Source organism: Trachypithecus francoisi, unplaced genomic scaffold (assembly GCF_009764315.1).
Source record: "Trachypithecus francoisi isolate TF-2019V2 unplaced genomic scaffold, Tfra_2.0 Lachesis_group6, whole genome shotgun sequence".
NCBI lineage: Eukaryota > Metazoa > Chordata > Mammalia > Primates > Cercopithecidae > Trachypithecus > Trachypithecus francoisi.
Window position 1 is genome coordinate 42,267,983 of NW_022681471.1, and position 20,454 is coordinate 42,288,436.

The 20,454-nt window shown below is 39.2% G+C and overlaps 1 protein-coding gene across 2 annotated transcripts in view; it reads left to right on the top strand.

Moving 5' to 3' along the window:
* AMMECR1 (AMMECR nuclear protein 1) overlaps window positions 1-14,009 on the top strand; it is a 133,381-nt gene extending 119,372 nt beyond the window's left edge. For both annotated transcript variants that reach the window (XM_033202085.1, XM_033202086.1), the window contains 3 exons: window positions 5,629-5,719; window positions 7,118-7,214; window positions 9,520-14,009. In XM_033202085.1, coding sequence (XP_033057976.1) covers window positions 5,629-5,719; window positions 7,118-7,214; window positions 9,520-9,634 — 303 coding nt within the window. In that variant the 3' untranslated portion in view covers window positions 9,635-14,009. The remainder of the gene's footprint in view (window positions 1-5,628; window positions 5,720-7,117; window positions 7,215-9,519) is intronic.
* Window positions 14,010-20,454: the final 6,445 nt, after the last annotated feature.

A 20,454-nucleotide genomic window follows, 5' to 3' on the forward strand; every position in this document is an offset into this window, starting at 1 on the left:
GGGCAGATCGAGATAATATGTCATCTAAATTTTTTTGGTAGTATCAGATTTGGGGAAAGTGGTTTATTAGGATCTGTACAAATCCTTATCGGCTTCTGTGATTAAATTCTTAACTTTTCTAGCTCAAAGAATTATCCAAGAGAATAAACTTGGAGTAGGCCTAAGTTTGAAGTATTTTTCTCTTTTATGTTGAATTTGCTTTCACTAGGAAAAGGAAGAGTTTCTGTTTTCAAAACGCTAAGCTGGAGCAGGGCAGAAGGAACTGTGGGGCAATAAGTTCAAGAGTGGACCATGCTGCACCATGGGTTTTGTGCTGTTAGGAGATGTAGCACGTAGTTTTTTTCCTCCTAAGAATGTAAGAAACACCAGACTGTGGGTCAGACCCATGGACTGTCCAATACAGTGTTTGTTTCTGTCCGTGGTACCCAGGGTTGTTTTGTGAGAGAGCATGCATTTCTTCTGCGATACCAGCCTCTAAAGGTTAGGGGATGTGCCAAACATCCTAAGCTCCTCTCATTAGGAACAGTGTCCTTTCATTCACTTCAATTGGACTGGCATATTGAGCGTGGTAGGTCAGTCTTATGTGAATGGCCAGTAACTGGATGCTTTGTTAATTGCAAAGCATATTTTGCCAAATGATTTCATCCAAAAAGACATGTCAAACAACTTTCGATTCTTTGACCTCCTGATATTTCTTATGTTATTCAGATGAACTCACTGAAAATGAGTAGAGTAAGCCATGGCCATAATATTACAGGGAAACCCAGCATTTAGTTCTGAAAATGGGGAAGAATGGGACTGACCATGGTATTTGCTAAAACAGGATGCCACCCAAGGAAGTAGAGTGGTTCTGTTGGCCAGGATACAATCGGGAAGATTTAGCTTTGAGGGTCAGGACTGTGGAGGTAATTGTGGACCCAAACTCTCAGAGGTTTACATGGAGGCTACTCAACTTAGCCAGAGCACATTTTATACTCATTTATGCTTTTAGCCAGATGGCTGTTTTTCATGTTTCAGCATATTCAGATTGTTGGCTTGCTGACAAGGCTCACAAGTAAAAGTGAGACCCTTTTGTAGCACTGCTTGTGGATTACAAGGCTAACACTTGCCTTATTAGACAGACTAGGGAACATTAAGCTTTGACTGTGCAATTACAAGGAATATAACATGGGAGAAGGTACTTTTAAAAAATGCTCTTGTTTTGACGGTCACTGCATTAGAGGATAATAGTTTTAAATGAAGCCACATTTCTAACACGGGACTAGATAACAAGGATAAATGAAATCTGCAGACAGTCTCAAACCTTCATTTTAGCCATTATTTATAATCTCTTCTCCTACCAAACCTTTTACTATGTAGCAAAATTGATTAATTTGTGTGTACCTCTTCTTTCTGTGACCACGTGCTGTCTGATAGAGGAGTGAAAAAATAGAGAAATGAACAAGAGCCGAAAGAGGATGGGGCTGAGGCCAGGTGGAGCTGGGGATACATAATCCCTAAACTGGATAATCAACCCCAGAATAATCAAGATATATTTTAGGGTCTTAACATTAATCTTGATATTTAATCATTCTGAACAATGTTAAAAACAAAAGATTGTATAATAGCATTAATAAAAATCACTTGCTATGGAATGGTTCGGAATAAATATGGCTTTCTTTTTAGTATGAAATATGAATCCGTTGAACTGGTCTTAATGTTCTATCAGCACGCACAAATACAGATCTGCTTAATTCCATATCCTCTTATCTATAAGTCCTACATTTAATTTACTACCATTGGAGTTGATTTATAGCTTTGCTTAGCAAAAGTACAGTCTTGATTAAAAGAATATTATCGCAATTGATGGACCTCGAAAGCATTTTTTTCATAGACCATCTAGTAATTTTGAAAATGACCTGCAGACCCATAAGGCTAGATTTTCAAGTTTCCAGTTTTTACCGAAACTGGCTGGACTTCAAACAGTGGCAGGATTAGTTAGGGGTATGTTTAGTGACATAGTATTCCCACATGCTGCCCCCTTATCCATACTTAGAAAGTTACTGTGGTAGAGTTTTAAAGATCTGCTTCGGGGAATCCCAGTTCCCTGGTTCGCTGATCATTTATCTAGTTTATAATTGCAACTATAGCCTTTGTCTCTTGGGATGTTGCTGGGCCAAAGGATTCTCCAATATGTATAAGGGAGGATTCAATTATTATGTATGAGGGTTACATTTTGGAGTTGTAGCTGTGACAGATGCCTCCCTGAAACAATATGGAATTAGTTTTGATGCTCATTTCATTGCAAAGCCAGTGATTTCCACCATTTGGCCAGAATTGGCCATTCTCCACAGTAGGCCATATTCTCCTTCTCCTGTTTTGATTGTGCAGTATGACTCTTTAGTGGCTTGTGGTTCTAGGAGTAAAGAAAATGCTGTTGCTCAACTATCACAAGAAGAGAAAACCAAACACCGCATGTTCTCACTCATAGGTGGGAACTGAACAATGAGATCACTTGGACTCGGGAAGGGGAACATCACACACTGGGGCCTATCATGGAGGGGGGAGGAGGGAGGGATTGCATTGGGGAGTTATACATGATATAAACGTCATGCACATGTACCCTAGAACTTAAAGTATAATAAAAAATAAATAAATAAAAAATAAAAAAATAAAAAAATAAAAAAAAGAAAATGCTGTTGCTCAAGAGGTGACAGAAAGAAAGCTACTATGCTTTGATTTTGTTACCATTCTCCTAATTCTGCTAGCTGAAAAAAGTGAGTCACTCTGGTTTGGGCTTTGTAGCTTTGTGGAGAGTATTTATGACCTATGAAAAAAGTTCATAAAAAGAATGCACTTTAAAACCACTATACTTACAGTTCAATTTACAGGGGTTTTCAATTGTTCAGAGTCATAGGAACCCAGAAAACAATTAAAAGTTGTAAATGTGGTACTAAATCAAAATTGGAGAATTTGGGTTTTTTTTCTTATCAAATTTGATGTTAAGACCTTCTCAAAATGCAAAGTAAAGCAGTCTTATTCGTGAGTAATTTTTGTTTTGGCCAATACATCCTTTGTATCCATACACACACAGCTTTATTGAGATACCATTCACATACCATACAATTAGTCTTAACTTTTTTTTTTTTTTTTTTGAGACGGAGTCTCGCTCTGTTGCCTAGGCTGGAGTGCAGTGGCCAATCTCCACTCACTGCAAGCTCCACCTCCTGGGTTCACGCCATTCTCCTGCCTCAGCCTCCCGTGTAGCTGGGACTACAGGCGCCCGCCACCGTGCCTGGCTAATTTTTTTTGCATTTTAGTAGAGATGGGGTTTCACCGTGTTAGCCAGGGTGGTCTCGATCTCCTGACCTCGTGATCCGCCTGTCTCGGCCTCCCAAAGTGCTGGGATTACAGGCGTGAACCACCGCGCCCGGCCTCTTCTTTTAATTGTTAAATTACTAGACATTAAAAAATCTGACATTTTTGTTCAAGAACACAGGATGTACTCCTATAAAGAAAGGACTTAAGTGTCTAAATTACCCCCATTTACCTAAATCACTTTTAACAATCTTAATATGTAGCCACAGTTTGTCAGAACTAGAATGCTTATTAGAAGTTATCTAGTTCAATTAGAATAAAAATTACCTGGGGAGCTGTTCTTTTTCCAAAATATATTTGTTGAAGCATGAAACCTCCTGAAATTCTGATAAACTTTGCAGACCTGCTCCCGACCCTTTGCCAGTTAAATATCATTAATTTTGTCTGACACTCTCATCTCACAGAGAGGGAGACATTCTTCCTATCACAATTTTGACTAGACATCTTAATAAACACCAAAATTCTTTTCAATTTTAACATGACAGATTTTTGATAAATAGAGTTGAAGATTCAAAATTCACTTCAGTGGATAATGGAGTATAAATTACTTATGCTGTATATTTTTTAAAAAACAAATTATGAGGAATCTGATATTGTCAAAGGAAAAAAATTCAAAGCTACTGATCAGGAAGTCAGTATACAGAAAATGTTGCAAATTTGTCATTGTCTCATCAGGCACTGGAGAGATTAGTAGATGTCCTTTATCCTGGAAATGCCTGATAGCTAAGCGCTCATATTTCTTCTCAGCTATACATAGTTATTTCCCACATGGTATGGGAGGCAAGTATTGTGTTAGTTTTTAAACAGCTACCTGGTCTCATTTTTAGTAGAAAGAGATTCATAAAAATACTGACATTAAATAGATAGAAGAAATAGCCAGAGATGTGCTTTAATAAAAATAAAAAATAAAAAAAACATGAATTCTTCAGAAGATCTGACAGGCTCTAATGGATAGATGGGTGAAGACCTGGGGAAAGAATGAAATAAAATAAAAAATCCTAGAGGACTTTTTATTCCTGAAAAAATTAGAAAACTTGAGGCTGAGGGCAGAAGAAGCAAATAAGTTTTCATTGACCCCTTTTCCTCCTCTAGACCTTTACATCCATACACATGGAAAGTATAGAGGTCTATGACTTTACTCACCTGCTCTGAAAAGAAGCCTCCATCTTGGGTAATAATGTTTACCTGGTCTTACATCTGCATTCCAGTACCTTGCACAACCTGACTCTCCACTTGGGAACCATTGATCTGAGGCAACCACAGATCCAAGAGAACAGAATGGGGTCATTATGCTTTTGAAATTTTGTTTTTATTATCAGTGTTTACAAAGAAGTTAAAAACTTTTAATTTTGATCTTTAGCCCTGTATACTATTCTTTGTGAGATATGAGGGGAAAGGACAGATTCCTTTCGATCATATGCTAATCAAAGGAAAAGCACATTATTTAAAAAAACATTAGCAAGCAATTGCTCACAGTTACTTAGAAGACTACCTTTATAAGGGCATCACCACAAGCTCGTTTTACATAAAAAAGTGACATTGGTCTCTGGGCTAGTATGTAAAGAGACTGTGCAATAATGCACTACAGTGAAGTAATTTGAAATCTTTATTCTTAAATTTAGTAGAGCTGTGTGAAGACAATGGTGTAGGTGGACAGTGAAGGTCTGCTACTACTCTAAGTCATAATGCATTTTTAAAGAAATGCTATCTACACTGGGTGATGATGTAGGATCTGATTGTTTTCATTATTATATTTCAATCTTACCTGACTGTGTTTGCTTGCCTACATATAATTTAAGGTTTTAAAGGGAGTAGATAGTTTGGGAGGGGATCAGCACCAAAAGTTTTGGAACTTAATCAGAAGTGGTGAGTGTACCTGCAAAACAGGATGGTTGTTTGCTATCTCTTTGAAGCCAGTCACCTTTGTCTCTAGTTCCTCATTGGCATGAGCTACAATTTGGGAGTGGGGGCAGGATTTTTGCCCTCAACCATCTTATTCTACACACAGCTTCAGAATAGTTGTTCCAGTTTTCCAAACACAGTATCATAGCCTAGTGCATGTTGGGCACATGCAAATCAATATTTTCCCTCTCCATGGCCATCATAATGGCCTTCAAATCCAAAGTCTAAGCTTTGGAAAGAGAAAACTGATACGTTCTTCTAAAAACAAGGGGAAAGGAAGAACTGCATTCTCTTAAAAGTTAAGTTATAACCTTTTCTTTCTGATTCTATGAAGAAGACTGTACTAATAAAACTGCCAATTTCTTTCAGGTGGGTGTACATGGCATTAGAATAGAATTCATCAATGAAAAAGGATCAAAACGCACCGCCACCTACCTACCGGAGGTTGCAAAGGAGCAAGGTCATTGTTGTACTTTATTTCATGTGATCTGGTGAAGAATTTAAACAAATCTACAAATTGAAATGCGATAGCTGATCTTGCAGTTATGTCTGATAATTGAACAGTGTCAAATTATAAGAAGTGACTCTTCCATCACTGCCACTGCAATGTCTGTATCAAGTCGGTGAAGTACTCACAGAAGTTGAATCCCTGCATTGAAGTTTGATGGCATAAACCCATAAGTGTATATTTTTTAAAAAGCAGAATTAATATTAGTTGGGTTTCATTTTAGGCAACAATTTGCTACTGATTTGAAGTGCCTTTTTCCCATATTCCATTGTGGCATAAACAAGCCTTTTGTTTGACAATCAGCCACATAGTTCTTTGTCATTTTAAGTATCAAATGTTTCATTCTTAGGTGGTTGCCATTACTCATCCTGCTAATATTAAAATTGTAGGTTTCCCATTAAGATTGGAGCATTGAGAAAACATGAAGTATTAGTGTTTTATATGCTTGGTCTATACTTCCTAACCAGAATTTTCCTATTTCACACATAGAGCATAGACCCATATGAACTAACATTGTAACACAGAGTAACTTTTCACTCTGTAGTATTTTATCCTTTCTTAGCAACTACTAAATTCTGGTTTTGTGTTGGTTGAAATGAATCTTTTATCTTGGGGAGCTTTTCTTCTCACCAGAAAGCATTTGTAATTTGGTTTCCCCATGTTTGTCTCATAAATGGGAGATACATAATAGCAAAATTTAATGCCATTAAATCCCCAGATCAGAAAGTCTTCAAGGCAGTTGCTTGAAGATTTATTTGGGTTGCTTTAGAAAATGTCTTAATCTCCTAGTATCATTAACTTTGTAAAGCATACATAAAAGATAGAGGGCCTCAGATACTAGTATACCATCCATGTCAGAACTAATAAAAATACCCTTGAATACTGCACACAAACTTGAATGGTTACAGAATTATAGAAGATACCATAAGAAACAACAATTACTGTGAGGTGGTGTGGGAGTCCTAAATATTGAGTTGGCAAAACGGCATATAGGCTTTCACTCCCTTTTAAAGATGTCGCTGGTAGAGGAAAGTACAGCAGATATAGTTTGTTACAGTCACGACTGAGCAATTTCTGTCAGCCCCTTAGACCCCTTGACTTCGAATGTGAAGATAAAGGAGCCAATGTTGTTTGACACTGTGGATAGCTAGAATTTAAGGAGTGTGGTTGATGGCCCTGCTTTTGTAAAGGACAAAATCGTAGCTTTTCTGTGTGATTGTTTTTAGGACCAAAAGATTTGATGGCATTTGATGACAGTGATAGCTGACCTCTACAAAGTCATTTTGTATTTAATTAAAGGTATTTGTTACATGTGCTTGACTGACATTTTATCTGGTCAACTCTCTACAGGATGGGACCATATTCAGACCATAGACTCCTTATTGAGGAAAGGAGGATACAAAGCTCCAATTACTAATGAATTCAGGAAAACCATAAAACTGACCAGGTACAGAAGACATTTTCTAGCACAAGGCTAACCTGTACATTTTGATGTGTATGCCTATAACGCTTTGATTTCTTTGGTCTCTCTAACTACACTTCTCTTTTCTGAAACAGAGTGGAAATGAATGGCAGGGTCATACTGAGGGTGGATACAATGGAACTCTGCTTGGTAGTAAAGCCTGTGTGATGTATGAGCCTATCTTTCCCATCTTTAGCTCTGTGTGATTACTCTGGCTTTTGTATGAGCAAGCCCTTGGAGACTGTAGACTACTTCATTGGAGAAAGTACTTGAATTAGCAATTGGCTAGCTTTTGACATTACTTCGCAGAACCCCAGGATTCTGATAAACAGTCCTCAAATTCAAATTTAACCTCAGAATTTTGGCAGTGATAGAAGTCTACCAAGAAAACTTGTTAGCTTGCTGAAAAACACAATTGAGCTAAACTCAAATGCTAAATAAATTTCAGCATGAAAAAATACGGATGCTTATTTAAAAAGGAAAAAAAACATACACTTTAGGAAAATGGGCTGCTAGTTCCGTTTATTTCAATTCCATAAAACTACATTGAATGCCTATAGTCTAAAAATGGCCTATTCTCAGCTCTGAGGAGTTAGAAATTCAGAAATACCTCCATCCCTGCTCTCCCTGAGTTCACAGTGGAGGCGAATAGAGGGGGCATGGACAAAAGTATTAATCTAAGGCAGAATATGATGGATAATACAAGATCCATTCCCATGAAATAGGGAAAGAGGAATTCTAAGAGGGTGGGAGGGGCATAACAGATAGTTTCAAAGAGGTCCGTTGGGGGCTGGGTTTGAAGAATGGGTGGAATATTTGACAGGTAGAGAGTGCGGGAGGAAAGGGATTCCCTTAAGGAAGACCTTGTGAGTCAAGGGTGGTGAAGTACAAAGCAAGTTCTGAGAATGCGAAATAGTCTGATTGGGCTGATCTTTCAGTATAATAGAGAAGCTGATCATTAGAGGAAAATGTGGCCAGATGGTAGGTGGGCAGACCATTGAGGGTCCTGAGTTCCAGAGTAACTAGTTTGGACCTGGTTCTATAGGCAATTGGTAGCTATTGAAGGATTTTAATCAGATGAGCTTGGGGAGGTATAAGAATGGAATTGGAAACAGGAAAATGAGCCAGGAAGCATTGGTATTATCTAAGAATCCGTGGCAGCAGTCCAAAAGAGGTGCAACAGGGGCCTTAACTAGAGCTGTGGCAGTGAGATGGGAAGAAAGGTGGGGATCGATATGAAAATAATGTGGAAGAAATGAAAGGACTGGGTCATCATTTAGAAATAAAGAAGGAAGTCAAGGCATTAATCTAGATAAAAAGGACCAAGGTAATCCCTTTAATCAAAGTAGGGACCACAAGAGGAGCATGTTAAGTTTATGCATTGACTTTGGATTTGAGGTGCTTCTTAGGATATCTACATAGAAATATCTAGTAGGTCAATGAAAATGTATGAGCTCATGGCTAGATATGATTGAAATTGTAAGGATAGGGTTCACTGTGGGGAGACAGTATAGAGTCAAAATAACCAAATACAGAAACATAACAAAATTCTGCAAGGCAGGGATAGGAGCATTCAGAGATAAGGAGCAATCTGAGAGGCAGGGGAGAACCAAGGGCATGTGGAGGTATAGAATCCTTAGCACCAGAGAGCTTAAGGGTGTGATGAGCAAATGGAAAGGTCAAGCTGAGTCAGGGGAAGCCTTCTGACAGCTATTTCCATGGAAGGGTGGCAGCAGAAGCCAAAGAGCACTGAGCTGAGTAGTAGTGTGAGATGGGGATTGAAGGCAGAAAATATACACAACTATTTGAGAAATGTGGCAATGAAAAGAAAGCCCGACATGGGGAAAAGTGAGAGTTCAGGATACCAAATTAATAAAAGTTGTTTTTGTTGTTGTTACTAATGGTAAGACCTAAGTAGATGTATGGACAGAGAAAAGAACAGTAAAAGAGGGAGAGGTGGGAGATTTCTGAAGAAAAATAATCAACTGAATTGAATGACATGCATACTCCTGTTAGAAAACTGGGGCTGAGGGGGCAATAAAAATTCTAAAAGAACAATTTAAACAAGGAGGTAGTAGAGTGCAAAGAGCACTGGACTCAGACTTTTGATTTCCAGGTTCTGATCTTAGCTTTGTTACTTACTATCTCTGTGACCTCGGGCAGTCACTGCTTCTCTCTGGGACCCCATTTCCTGATCTATAAAATTATCTCTAAGGTCCTTCCTAGCATGGACAATGGCATGTCACCTATTTCTCAATGTTAACTTTTCTCTTCCCTGACTTTCTTTCAGGTATCGTAGTGAAAAGATGACCCTGAGCTATGCTGAATACCTTGCTCATCGTCAGCATCATCATTTCCAAAATGGCATTGGGCATCCCCTTCCGCCATACAACCATTATTCCTGACACTGAGCCGCACAACCAGTCACTGGGCCTCTCTGCAGACCTCTTCCCAGGAGACCCTACACCTTCTTGGTCTAGCTATCTCTTTTACTGTACCATTTTATGATGATAGTTTCCGTTGCCATGGTGAAGCTTCGACATCGTCATTAAGATCATCATGGTAACGGGTAGAAAAATGGCATTTGTTAAGATCCTGTTTTATTATTTTAGATCATTGATTTTTTTTTTTGCAGCATAAGTAATTTTGGGTTTTTTTCCTTCCAATATTATGTAGAATTTTGCTTTGCTATCTCAGTCAGGTTTCTGTTTTTCTGTCCTCTTTGCCTTTCTTCCTGTTTTGCTTCCTGTTTTCCTTCTTCCTTCCCTCCCTCCCTTCCTTTGACTGTGGATGGAAGAAAGTGTGCAGTTTTTAGGGATTTTACTTAGGTTTGTCTTTAGTCTTCCTCAGTAAGATAGTTGTTTTTTGATACCTGAGTTTGGGATTCATTCATATCAAATTCAGTTATTTGTATATTACTCTTAATTTTTGTCTGAAATTCACTTTGCTATGACAGCTTAGTAGTTGGGTCTTCACTCCTTAAGTATATGTTTTTCCCATGGTGAAAATATATGAACTTTAGTTCTAGTAGTGAGCATTCAAAGGTCCGTGATAGGGCTTGTCACAGAGAGAGAGAAATCATTTATTCCTAGTGTGCTGGTTATCATAGAAGAGACTGCCTCACCACTTTATAGAGCCAATTTGCAAACTAAAACACTGTTTTGAGAAGGTACAAACTACCTTTCAAAAAGGCTACAGGAAACATTTTTATGAGCAGCAAATATTAGGAAGAGAGCAGATACAGAATTCAGTGCCTTTGAGAAGAATATAATTAAGTGGAATTAAGAGGGGTTAGAAAAAAGGCAATTTAGAAAAATATTCTTGTAAAATTTTATTGTTTCTATGTGTGAAACAGAAGATTAGACAAATTCCTTACTCTTAAGTATTTTTTTAAGCTGAAAAAAATTATTTTGAGCAAATAACCAAAAAGAGACATTTGTCTATTTTATATTAATTTAAATTTGTTAGCTCTAGGTTTCAGTAAGTCATGATTGGCTAGAGTCCATTTTAGCTACCATCTAAAGATATGGTAAAGATAATTTAGTGAAACAAAAGTTCATATTTGTCATGATTTCAGATATGTTTGTCATGGGGACAATACTAGAGTTTTAGAGATACTATAAAATAGCTTGAATCTCTTTCTGCACTACATACTTTTGATAGAAACACATTTACTACATTGATGTTATGTCACACCTGTGAAAATGGAGTTGGCATTCAGATGTGCTATAGTAAGAGCCCAGCTCATCTGCAAGGACAGTCTTCCCATGATGCATACAAAGATAACTTACTGATGTAGATAGGAGGTCCATACATATATCCCCAGGAAAAATGACAGATTATTCTGGAGGAAGATGACCTTCATTTTGTGGTATATGTGTGTGTGTCTGTGTGTCTGTGTGTGTGTGTGTGTGTGTGGTATATATATACATACCACCCACACACACCCCTTTGGAAAAATATATATAATTTTTTCAAATAGGAAGCCAACATATCAAGTGATGAATTAAAGTATGCTGCAGAATATATATTCTAAAACTATAAAAAATGTCAGTGAATATCAAAGTGATATAGCTTATACATATAGTTACTGTGACAAGTGACAGACTGCTAGTTCAGAATTCGAAAATCCTTTCTTAGTTTGTGAGATAATGGGCTAAATTCCTTCTGCTTGCCACTGGGGCACAGCAAACTGCTTTAGTTTTTGATGAGAGTTCTTAGAAGTTTGTTGGTATTCCTTCATCCACAGCATCCATTGTTGAAATAACCATTTCCAGTTGTGATGCCTTAACTAAGAAGCCAATTGTTAGCCTGAAATGCAGTCTTGGTAGCCAGTTTCAATGAAGCTAGAGATTAGTCAGAAAAAGTTAGCTGTTGGGCTTTAGAAAGGGATTTCGAGTCCTGTCATTTCTACTTGGGAGCATTTTGGAGCAGATTAGTCTTTCAGTATAAAAACAAGTGGCTACCTGATGGAAACTTTTCTTACCCTATAGGGAAACTAAGCACAAGCTGAATGATATTGTCTGCTGCAAAAAAAAAAAAGAAAAAAGAAAAAGAAAAAAAAAAAAAGAAAAAGAAAAAAAGGTAAATAAAACAAGCAAACTGAAGAAAGACAAAATAGACCAATATTATCGTGAAATCCATCTTAACCATCATCTCATCAGTTCAACAGGCTCCTCATCCTGGGTGAGCTTATGGTTAGAAGTTTTTTTTTAGCAAAGATTTATTACATACATAGATGTGTGTGTGTGCATATACTTATACATACATACATACATACATACATATATGTGTGTTTATGTATTTAACGGTGCTAATCAATCTTGAGCAGGTCACGTGACTGGTCATGCGGACTCTAAAATCATATCAGATTTTTTAAAATCCTTGATATATGCAGATGTTATACAGATTTTCTTAGCAGTGTAATAATGTTATACTGAAGAAATAACCATCCTGCAGGCTTCAAAGGACGAGGTCAGCAATATTTCCCAACATGGCTTGGGGGAAAAGGATAGTTTTGTCTCCTTTTGTATTCAAGTAATGCAAAGTGCATTTTTGTCTCTAAGTAGCTTTTGACTAAAAGACTTTGTAGTGTAAAGGGTGTTATACAAACTGTAATGGTGTGCTTCAAACAAATGCTAGACCCTTTCACCTTTGTCGTATATACAAAGCTGTTAATTATGTGGTATGAATTAACTTTGAACATGTTGAAATATGTAGCATGTCTTTAACTCAGACAAAGATTCTAATTGCACAGGTTGTGTTCTAGCCAGTTGTGATTTATTTGTTCCGAAACACAAATGTGAATTGCACTCTTATCATCAGAATATTGTATGAGTTCAGTGATCTTGAAACAGCTCAGAAGTAATACTTGAACTTCATTTGAGTAGCACAAAGTTTACATAGCCCCTTTTAAATGTTAATTCGTTCCATTTAAGTTTTCCGTTTTCAGATGCAACTGGGTATTTTTCCTCTTGGAAATAGTACATACTTTGCTTTGGTATGTAGCAAAAGGCTTCCATTTCTGGAAGGGTTTTCTTGTTCTTAAACAAGGTCAGCCAGGTACCAGATTCTAAAAGAACAAATTGTCCCCCACCCCTCAAGTGGCCTTCTGACTGCACGAGAATGTGCTACTACCCTCTGTAGTCTCCCCTAACATGAGAGGTCAGTGAAATTGATGGAGGAAGTGCAAGGCTTGCTTCCCCTCACCCTTAAAGCTTAAAGCAGTTATAAGATTTTCAGTCCAGCACATACAGTCCCAATGCCCAGCACACCGGAAGTTTGTATACTGGCCTCTTATCTTGTCTTCATATGTGGAGGAAATTGAAACTGTCATCTGGAATAGGTTCCATCTCTTATGTGTGTTAGATCAAACCAAAGAAGCCCCCAGCCATGCCCAAATGCTGCTTCAAAAGCCTGCCTTCCAGTCCTTACAAAAACCTTGCAGGATTAAATGTGTTAACTTTTTTATTTTTGTACAGTTTCTAAGTGATTTTTGCTAGTGATGTTAAAATGAATTAAGTTTATTTGAGGGGTGTGAGCACCTCCTCCATTTAAATAAACTGGTGACTTTCCTTTTATTTTTTAAAAGTGGAAACCCATTGTGTGCCTCTCGATTTAAGGGTTTCTGATGACATTATTCTTAAGACCAGCATTGATCCTTTATATACAAAGATATGTTTTCCTTGTTTTTTATTGCTATTTCAGAAGAAAACGAACCTTTTATTTTGCTCTACCCAGTAACTGCGCTGGTACATAGACGCACTGAGCAAACAAACTTTTGTAACCACCTCTGACTACTTTTGTATATCAAAGTTGATTACTTTTGAAATATTTGGATCTAGTTTCTAAGTTATTTTAGTGTTTTATATGTTCCCCAAAATTACTTTGAATCTGTCACCAGCATAATGAGTTCTTGGTGATACAATGGTGAGACTTGTAATGAGCAAAAAGCTACCTGGAGTAGCTCCTCTTTTCCTTCTTTCTTAGTAACCTGTTTTTTGATTACCGTAAGACATCACAGATTACCTGAAACCCCTTCCAGTATAACTAGGCCCTCCTTCCTTCCACATTTAATTGCTTAATAGTTTGAAGAAACTATTGGAAATGGGCATTTTATATGACATGTATGGCTTTAAAATATTAAATATGAGCAAAAGAAAAAAATATGAGAAGGTTTATGTGGGTCTGTAAGGTATGGCTGTGGAAAGATATTGTAGTAGTTTTGACACTATTGTTATTACCTTTAAAATCATTTACCCAATAAAATGTTAAAACCGAGTTATTTTGTGTTTCTTTTTTAAGTTTAACCTCTCTCATCATAGGATCTTGGTCTCATCGGTACTTCTTACTAAAAGGTTAACAGCTGAAGGCTCTGAAGGAATATAGTTAGGAACAGATACTGATTTATTGCCAAACTAGCACTTGGGAAACCTTACCTGCTTGTAGCCACTCCCTGCCATATGATTTGCCAATGTCATCCTTTTGCCTATCTCTGAATCCTGGCTTGCTGATACAGATTAGCCTTTATTTGGACACCCTAACATGGCCACATTGATCCTTTAGGGATCCTTCAGATCCTTTGCCACGGAACTCAGACAAACATCAGACTTGAATTCTGGAGGGAGCTTAGCTGTGCTTAGGTCCGCTCCGAATTCCTTCCAAATCAGTCAGTGGTTGTTGGGCATTTCCTCTTTGTGAGCTGGTGAGGGGAGCAGCAGTGCTATTCAGTGAAATCATCTGATGTGGGGGCCCTTTCTCCTACATCAAGTCTTGCCCATTTTCTGAGTACAGGACAGAGTCTGAAAATGCTCAAGATGTGGTCACCCAGAGCTTGTATGTACTCATACACACACTAGGCATACCACACGCTTACACTTATTACCAGCTATTTTTTCCAGTCCCAGAGTGGTACCCCCAACTTGGGCTTGGGGGAAACACTCGGAGTGTAGGGTAGGGCAACTGGTGCTACTGACTTTCAAGGGCCAGATAAGAGCCTATGTCAAGAAAGGAATCTCTTGGGGTGCTGCCTCTGCCTACTGTTGCCTTATCCCTTTCTCTATGGAAAGGCTACCAAGGACATTGTTGAAATACCTCTGGCTCTTTCTAAAACATTTGCTGTCTCACGCACATTTCAAGATTAGTTGCTAGTTGAATATATCCAGGACGATTTTCTGTTACATTGCCCCAAAGCCCTGGTGACTATGTAAATTTTATGACACGTGCTTATGTCAATCACAGTGGCTAAAAACAGTGTTCTCAGATCCTAGAGGACTACTGTGGTTTTGAACAGTGCTCCATAAAGGCAGCCATCTGCTCAGGGTTTACCTATTTTCATCATTCATGTTTAATGGGACATAAGATTTTTCAATGATTTAGACAATATTAATAGGTTCAGGTAGAATGAAGTAGTTTAATGAGCCCACAGCATTCTTTTTTATAGCATTAGTGGTTAACTCTGGTCTGGACAAATTTCAACTTCAGTAATCACACTCCACCTACCTAAATTCTTCCCAGAGTTTCAGCATTTCCACTTCAGATTTCATGCCCCACTGGACACTGTAAATAGCTTTACTGCTTCCGAGGGCAAGTATGGGTGTAGGATGAAGCAGGGCCTCTCTGTTGCTGGGAAATACTGCCATGTCTAAGGGGTCCCACCAGTGTGAGGCAAGGAGAAGTCTGCGGTGGAGAAGTCACACCGGGACTCACAGCTGCCAGCCAGGAGAGCCAGTGAATGACTGCTCATTCAGAGCATGGCTTCTCCCACTTCTGCAGCTTCAACCACGGGAGCCAAGATAAGTATGGGTTTGGGTTGGGTAAGCTCTCATAGCTTGCCATCTGTATGCTCAAGCTTTTCACCTACAGGAGGAAGAAATGAATGGGAGGATGCAAGTGAGGAAAGCCCTGGATATGCTGTTTTTGGCTACTGCATTAAAAGGCCTGCCTTGACACCTGTAGCCCCATGGGACAATCTCGTGTTCCAAAGCTCAAACTTGTTGGAAGAAGTCTTTCAAGAATTGGAGGGAATCACATTAGGTCTCAAGCACTGTTCTGAAGTCAGTCTACATCCTCACCCCAAGCGCTTGGTTACAACCTTGTTTAGATATGACGCCTTAATAAAAATTGCTATACAATGGATATTATTCAGCCATAAATAAGATTGAAATCCTGTCATTTGCAGCAACGTGGATCAGCTTGGAGGACATTATGTTAAATACGCCAGACACAGAAAGGTAAATACCACATGTTCTCACTCATGTGGGAGCTAAAGAAGTTGATCTCATAGAAGTGGAGAGTAGAATAGTGGTTACTAGAAGCTGGGAAGGGTTGAGAGAGTGAAAAGGGAGAGGTTGGTTAAAGTAGGGATCCCCAACCCCCGGCCATGGACCAGAACTGGTCTGTGGCCTGTTAGGAACCGGGTTGCACAGCAGGAAGTGAGCAGTGGGCAAGCGAGCATTACCGCCTGAGCCCCACCTCTTGTCAGATCAGTGGTGGCACTAGATTCTCATAGGAGCGTGAACTCTATTGTGAACTGCACATGTGAGGGATCTAGGTTGTGTGCTGCTTATGAGAATCTAATGCCACCTGCCCCATCCGTGGAAAAACTGTCTTCCATGAAACCGGTCCCTGGTGCCAAAAAGGTTGGAGACCACTAGGTTAAAGGATAGAAAAATACAGCTAGATTGGAGGAGTAAGTTCTGGTGTTCTATAGCACTGTAGGGTGTCTATAGTTAAGAATTTAAGATATATCTTTGGATAACTAGAAGACAGGATTTTGAATGTTCCCAACACAAAGAAATGATAAATGTCTGCGGTGACAGATAGAATACCCTAATTTGACCACTATACATTGTATGTATTGAAACATCACTGTGTAGCCCATAAATACATACAATTATGTGTCAATTAAAAAAATTAAGAATTACCTCTTAATGTATTATGTTTGGAAGGTACTGACTGTATATCTCAAATTGTTTAAATGAACCCACCCAGACAGGGTGGAGGGTGCATGCTGTATCTAAACCAACACTGACCTGCACTTGCCGTTTTCCATCATGACAGATGATTACTTAATTTGACAGAGGTGAGATGTAGAGTATGCTCTCTGTCTGCAGCACACAGCTGGGCAGTGGCTGAATTATATGCCTCCATGCTCACCAACTGCCATGGCATCTTTGAGCTCATGCTCCCATTCTAAAAGGACACATCCAAGTCACAAGGGGTGGGTAATCTGTTCCCCCTTTAGTCTCCCTCCATGGTGGGAGAAGCTCTTTGTTTTTTACTCAGAATCTTAGTTGGCACCTCATTATGTTAAAAATCAGATTGAAAGAACTATTTCATCTCTATTAAGCACAAATGTATAGAAGCTACTTATTAAGGAGAACGAGGTTGTTTTGATAACTATAAAATGTTGCAATTGGGTTGAATGACAGTGAATAGTCTCAGCACTCTATGTCTATGTTTTAGCTGTACAACAACAAGGTCCTGATTTGCATGGAGACCAGATTGCTCAATTTTATCAAAGTTCACAGTCTTTCTGAAGCTTACAAGAAGTTTGGGCAGAAGCATAACTCCTGAGGTTTGAAGACAAATGAGTAACCTGACGGCTTCTGCTAACCTACTGGTGGTCTTCAGTTGCCATTCTGTATATAACTTACCAGCTGTTTGTTCAGTGTTTTTTGTTTTTGTTATTCTTACAGTTTCAAAATATTATGTATTTCAACACACACGTGTTTTTTTGTATTCAATGTTTATAGAGGGCCGGCACAGTGGCTCACGCCTGTAATCCCAGCACTTCGGGAGGCCCAGGCAGGCGGATCACCTGAGGTCAGGAGTTCGAGACCAACGTGGCCAACATGGCGAAACCCCGTCTCTACTAAAAATACAAAAATTAGTCAGGCGTGGTGGCGCACACCTGTAGTCCCAGCTACTCAGGACGCTGAGGCAGGAGAATCGCTTGAACCCAGGAGGCAGAGGTTGCAGTGAGCTGAGATTGCGCTACTACACTCCAGTCTGGGCAACAGAGCAAGACTTCACCTCATTAAAAAAAAAAAAAAGTTTATGGAAACTTGGGCCTGTTCCGACAGAACCCCAGGATCCCACAGGACAATCAAAACCACTGCTGGAGCCTCAATATGCCCAGTTATTTTGAGAGCTTTTGGGAAGCCGACATTTGATGAAATGACAGTTTTTTTTTTTTTTTTTTTTTTGTCTTTTCCTCCCAAATGTCAGGCTCAACATGATCCATCAATATTTATTGAGTGCCTGTCCCTCCAGAGGCATGGCACCTTGCTTGGTTACAGAATGAATATAGTATAATTTTGTAAGATAAATTAACAATCCACTCTGGGCTAAGAGTTGTAAGGAGCATACTAGTTTGGTCTAGTTGGGTAAAGTCCTTCAGACTTGGGCCCAGGTAACATTAGGGTTTTATATGTTTTCACTAAATAGCTTCCCCCTCAGTGGCATTAGAACATAGTTGTAGCTGCCCCTGTTGAGAAATTATATTTCTTTGCACTCCAATATGTCAGCACCAGAAGCCACCCCACACTGGACATGATCATAATTTGTTGAATGGAGGAGACTGTTTCTGTTCCCATAATGTGGCTCTCTTGCTCCTTAGCAGGAATATGCAAGGTGGCTGGAAGAGAAGTGATGTGCTTGTATAAGAAATAGGTTTGGACACACAGAATGGCATTGGGTGGCTGAGAGTTGTGTTCCTTACTGTGAAGCTACCCTCTTAGAGGCATTGGGCCCTTCCTATGATGAGGAGATAAGAAGAGACAGAGAGAGGCTATCTTGAGGCCTGAAGAGGAGAAGACAGTTTATAGTATGTTTACTGGTTGAAAATTATCCCACAGAGAAAAAAAATCCATGAGGCAGAAGGAGAGACAGAATAGTTAAGAGTAAACCACATGGAAAGGAAAATCGGAGTAACTTTCAGAATCACTTGCTATGCAAAAAGGACAGGAAGGTAGTATTAAATGTGGACTCTTGTAAAGCAGGAAGCACAACTTGTATACAATAGAATGTTTAAATCACATTTTAACTGACAGGAAGCTGCTGAGTTTCCAAACATCAGGCAGATATTGAAACTAAAAGTTACTAGAGTCACGTTCCATCTAAATGGTATTTTGGAATGACCCAAGGTTACCATATGGGTCAACATGTGTACGTGGGTTTCTGTGTATCCGCATAGGAGATGGGGGCTGGCCAAAGAGCTGGATGGGACAATCATATTCCCCACTCCCACATATCCTAGCAGAATGGAAAGGATGTCTTGGACTGGACAGAGTGGGAAACCCCCATCTTTTTGAGGGACAGTGCTGGTATGAGTAACGCAAACATTTCCCTAAGCTTTCTCTAAAAACATCCAAATGAATTTCAGGAACTCTGCATGAAGACGTTGCCACCCCGCTGGCATATGCCTCAGCAATGGCCTCTTTCCAGAATTGTAGTCGGGCCAGAGGTGGGTAGCCATAGTGACCTGAGTACATGAAGTCATGCTCCTTGGTGAATTGGTTCTTATTTATCTGGCCTAGCATACCTTGTGGTCTGTGGTACTCATGAATGATGGGGCTTCAAAGGGAACCATGGGGTTAATCCAGTTGTTGGATCCAAATAGGATGGGACTGTTCCTGTTGGGTAGATGGGTCTAACTGGCCCTGCAGCCTTGGAGAAGGTCAAATAGACATTGCTAATAGTCAGCAGTAGGCTGGGAAAGTACAGGTAACATCCTTTGCTCTGAGGAATGTTACACAGTGGGTCCTGCAAGCAGGGTGCACAGAGCACTTGATTGTGAAAAAGAAACACCTTTATTTTCAATCTCGCTCCCTTTTTGGACATTTTTTTGAGGCAAAATTCATATAACATACAATTAACCATTTCAAAATGTACACTTCGGTAGTTAGTGAATTCACAATGTTAGTGAATTCACAAGCAACCCCTGGCTCTCTCTAGCTTTAAAACTGTTTCATCGCTCCATTAAAACACTCCACACCCATTAAGAGAAGTCACTCGCCAACTCCCATCTGCCTCCCCACTAAGTAACATCTAATCTTCCTTCCATCTCTCTGAATTTATTCCTATTCTGGATATATCATATTAATGGACTCATATAATATGTGACCTTTTGTATCTGGCTTCTTTTGCTCAGTATGTTTTCAAGGTTTATCCAAGTTGTACCATGTTTTAGTACTTTGTTCCTTTTTATGGCTGAATAATATTTCATTGTATCATGTAACACAATTTGTTTATCCATCATAATGGATATTTGGATTGCTTCCACCTTTTGGCTCTTAGGACCAATGCTATATAAACATTTGTGTACAAGTTTCTGTGTGAACATGTTTTCATTTCATTTGGATATATGCTTGGGAGTGGAGAATTACCGAGTCATGTGGTTATTCTATCGTTAACTTATTTATTTATTTTGCGATGGAGTTTCACTCTTGTTGCCCAGGCTGGAGTGCAATGGCACGATCTTGGCTCATTGCAACCTCCACTTCCTGGGTTCAAGTGATTCTTCTGCCTCAGCTTCCTGAGTAGCTGAGATTACAGGCATGTGCCACCACGCCCAGCTCATTTTGTATTTTTAGTAGAAATGAGGTTTTACCATGTTGGTCAGCTGGTCTTGAACTCCTGACCTCAAGTGATCCATCTGCCTCAGCCTCCCAAAGTGCTGAGATTACAGGCATAAGCCACCGCACCCAGCCTACCTTTAACT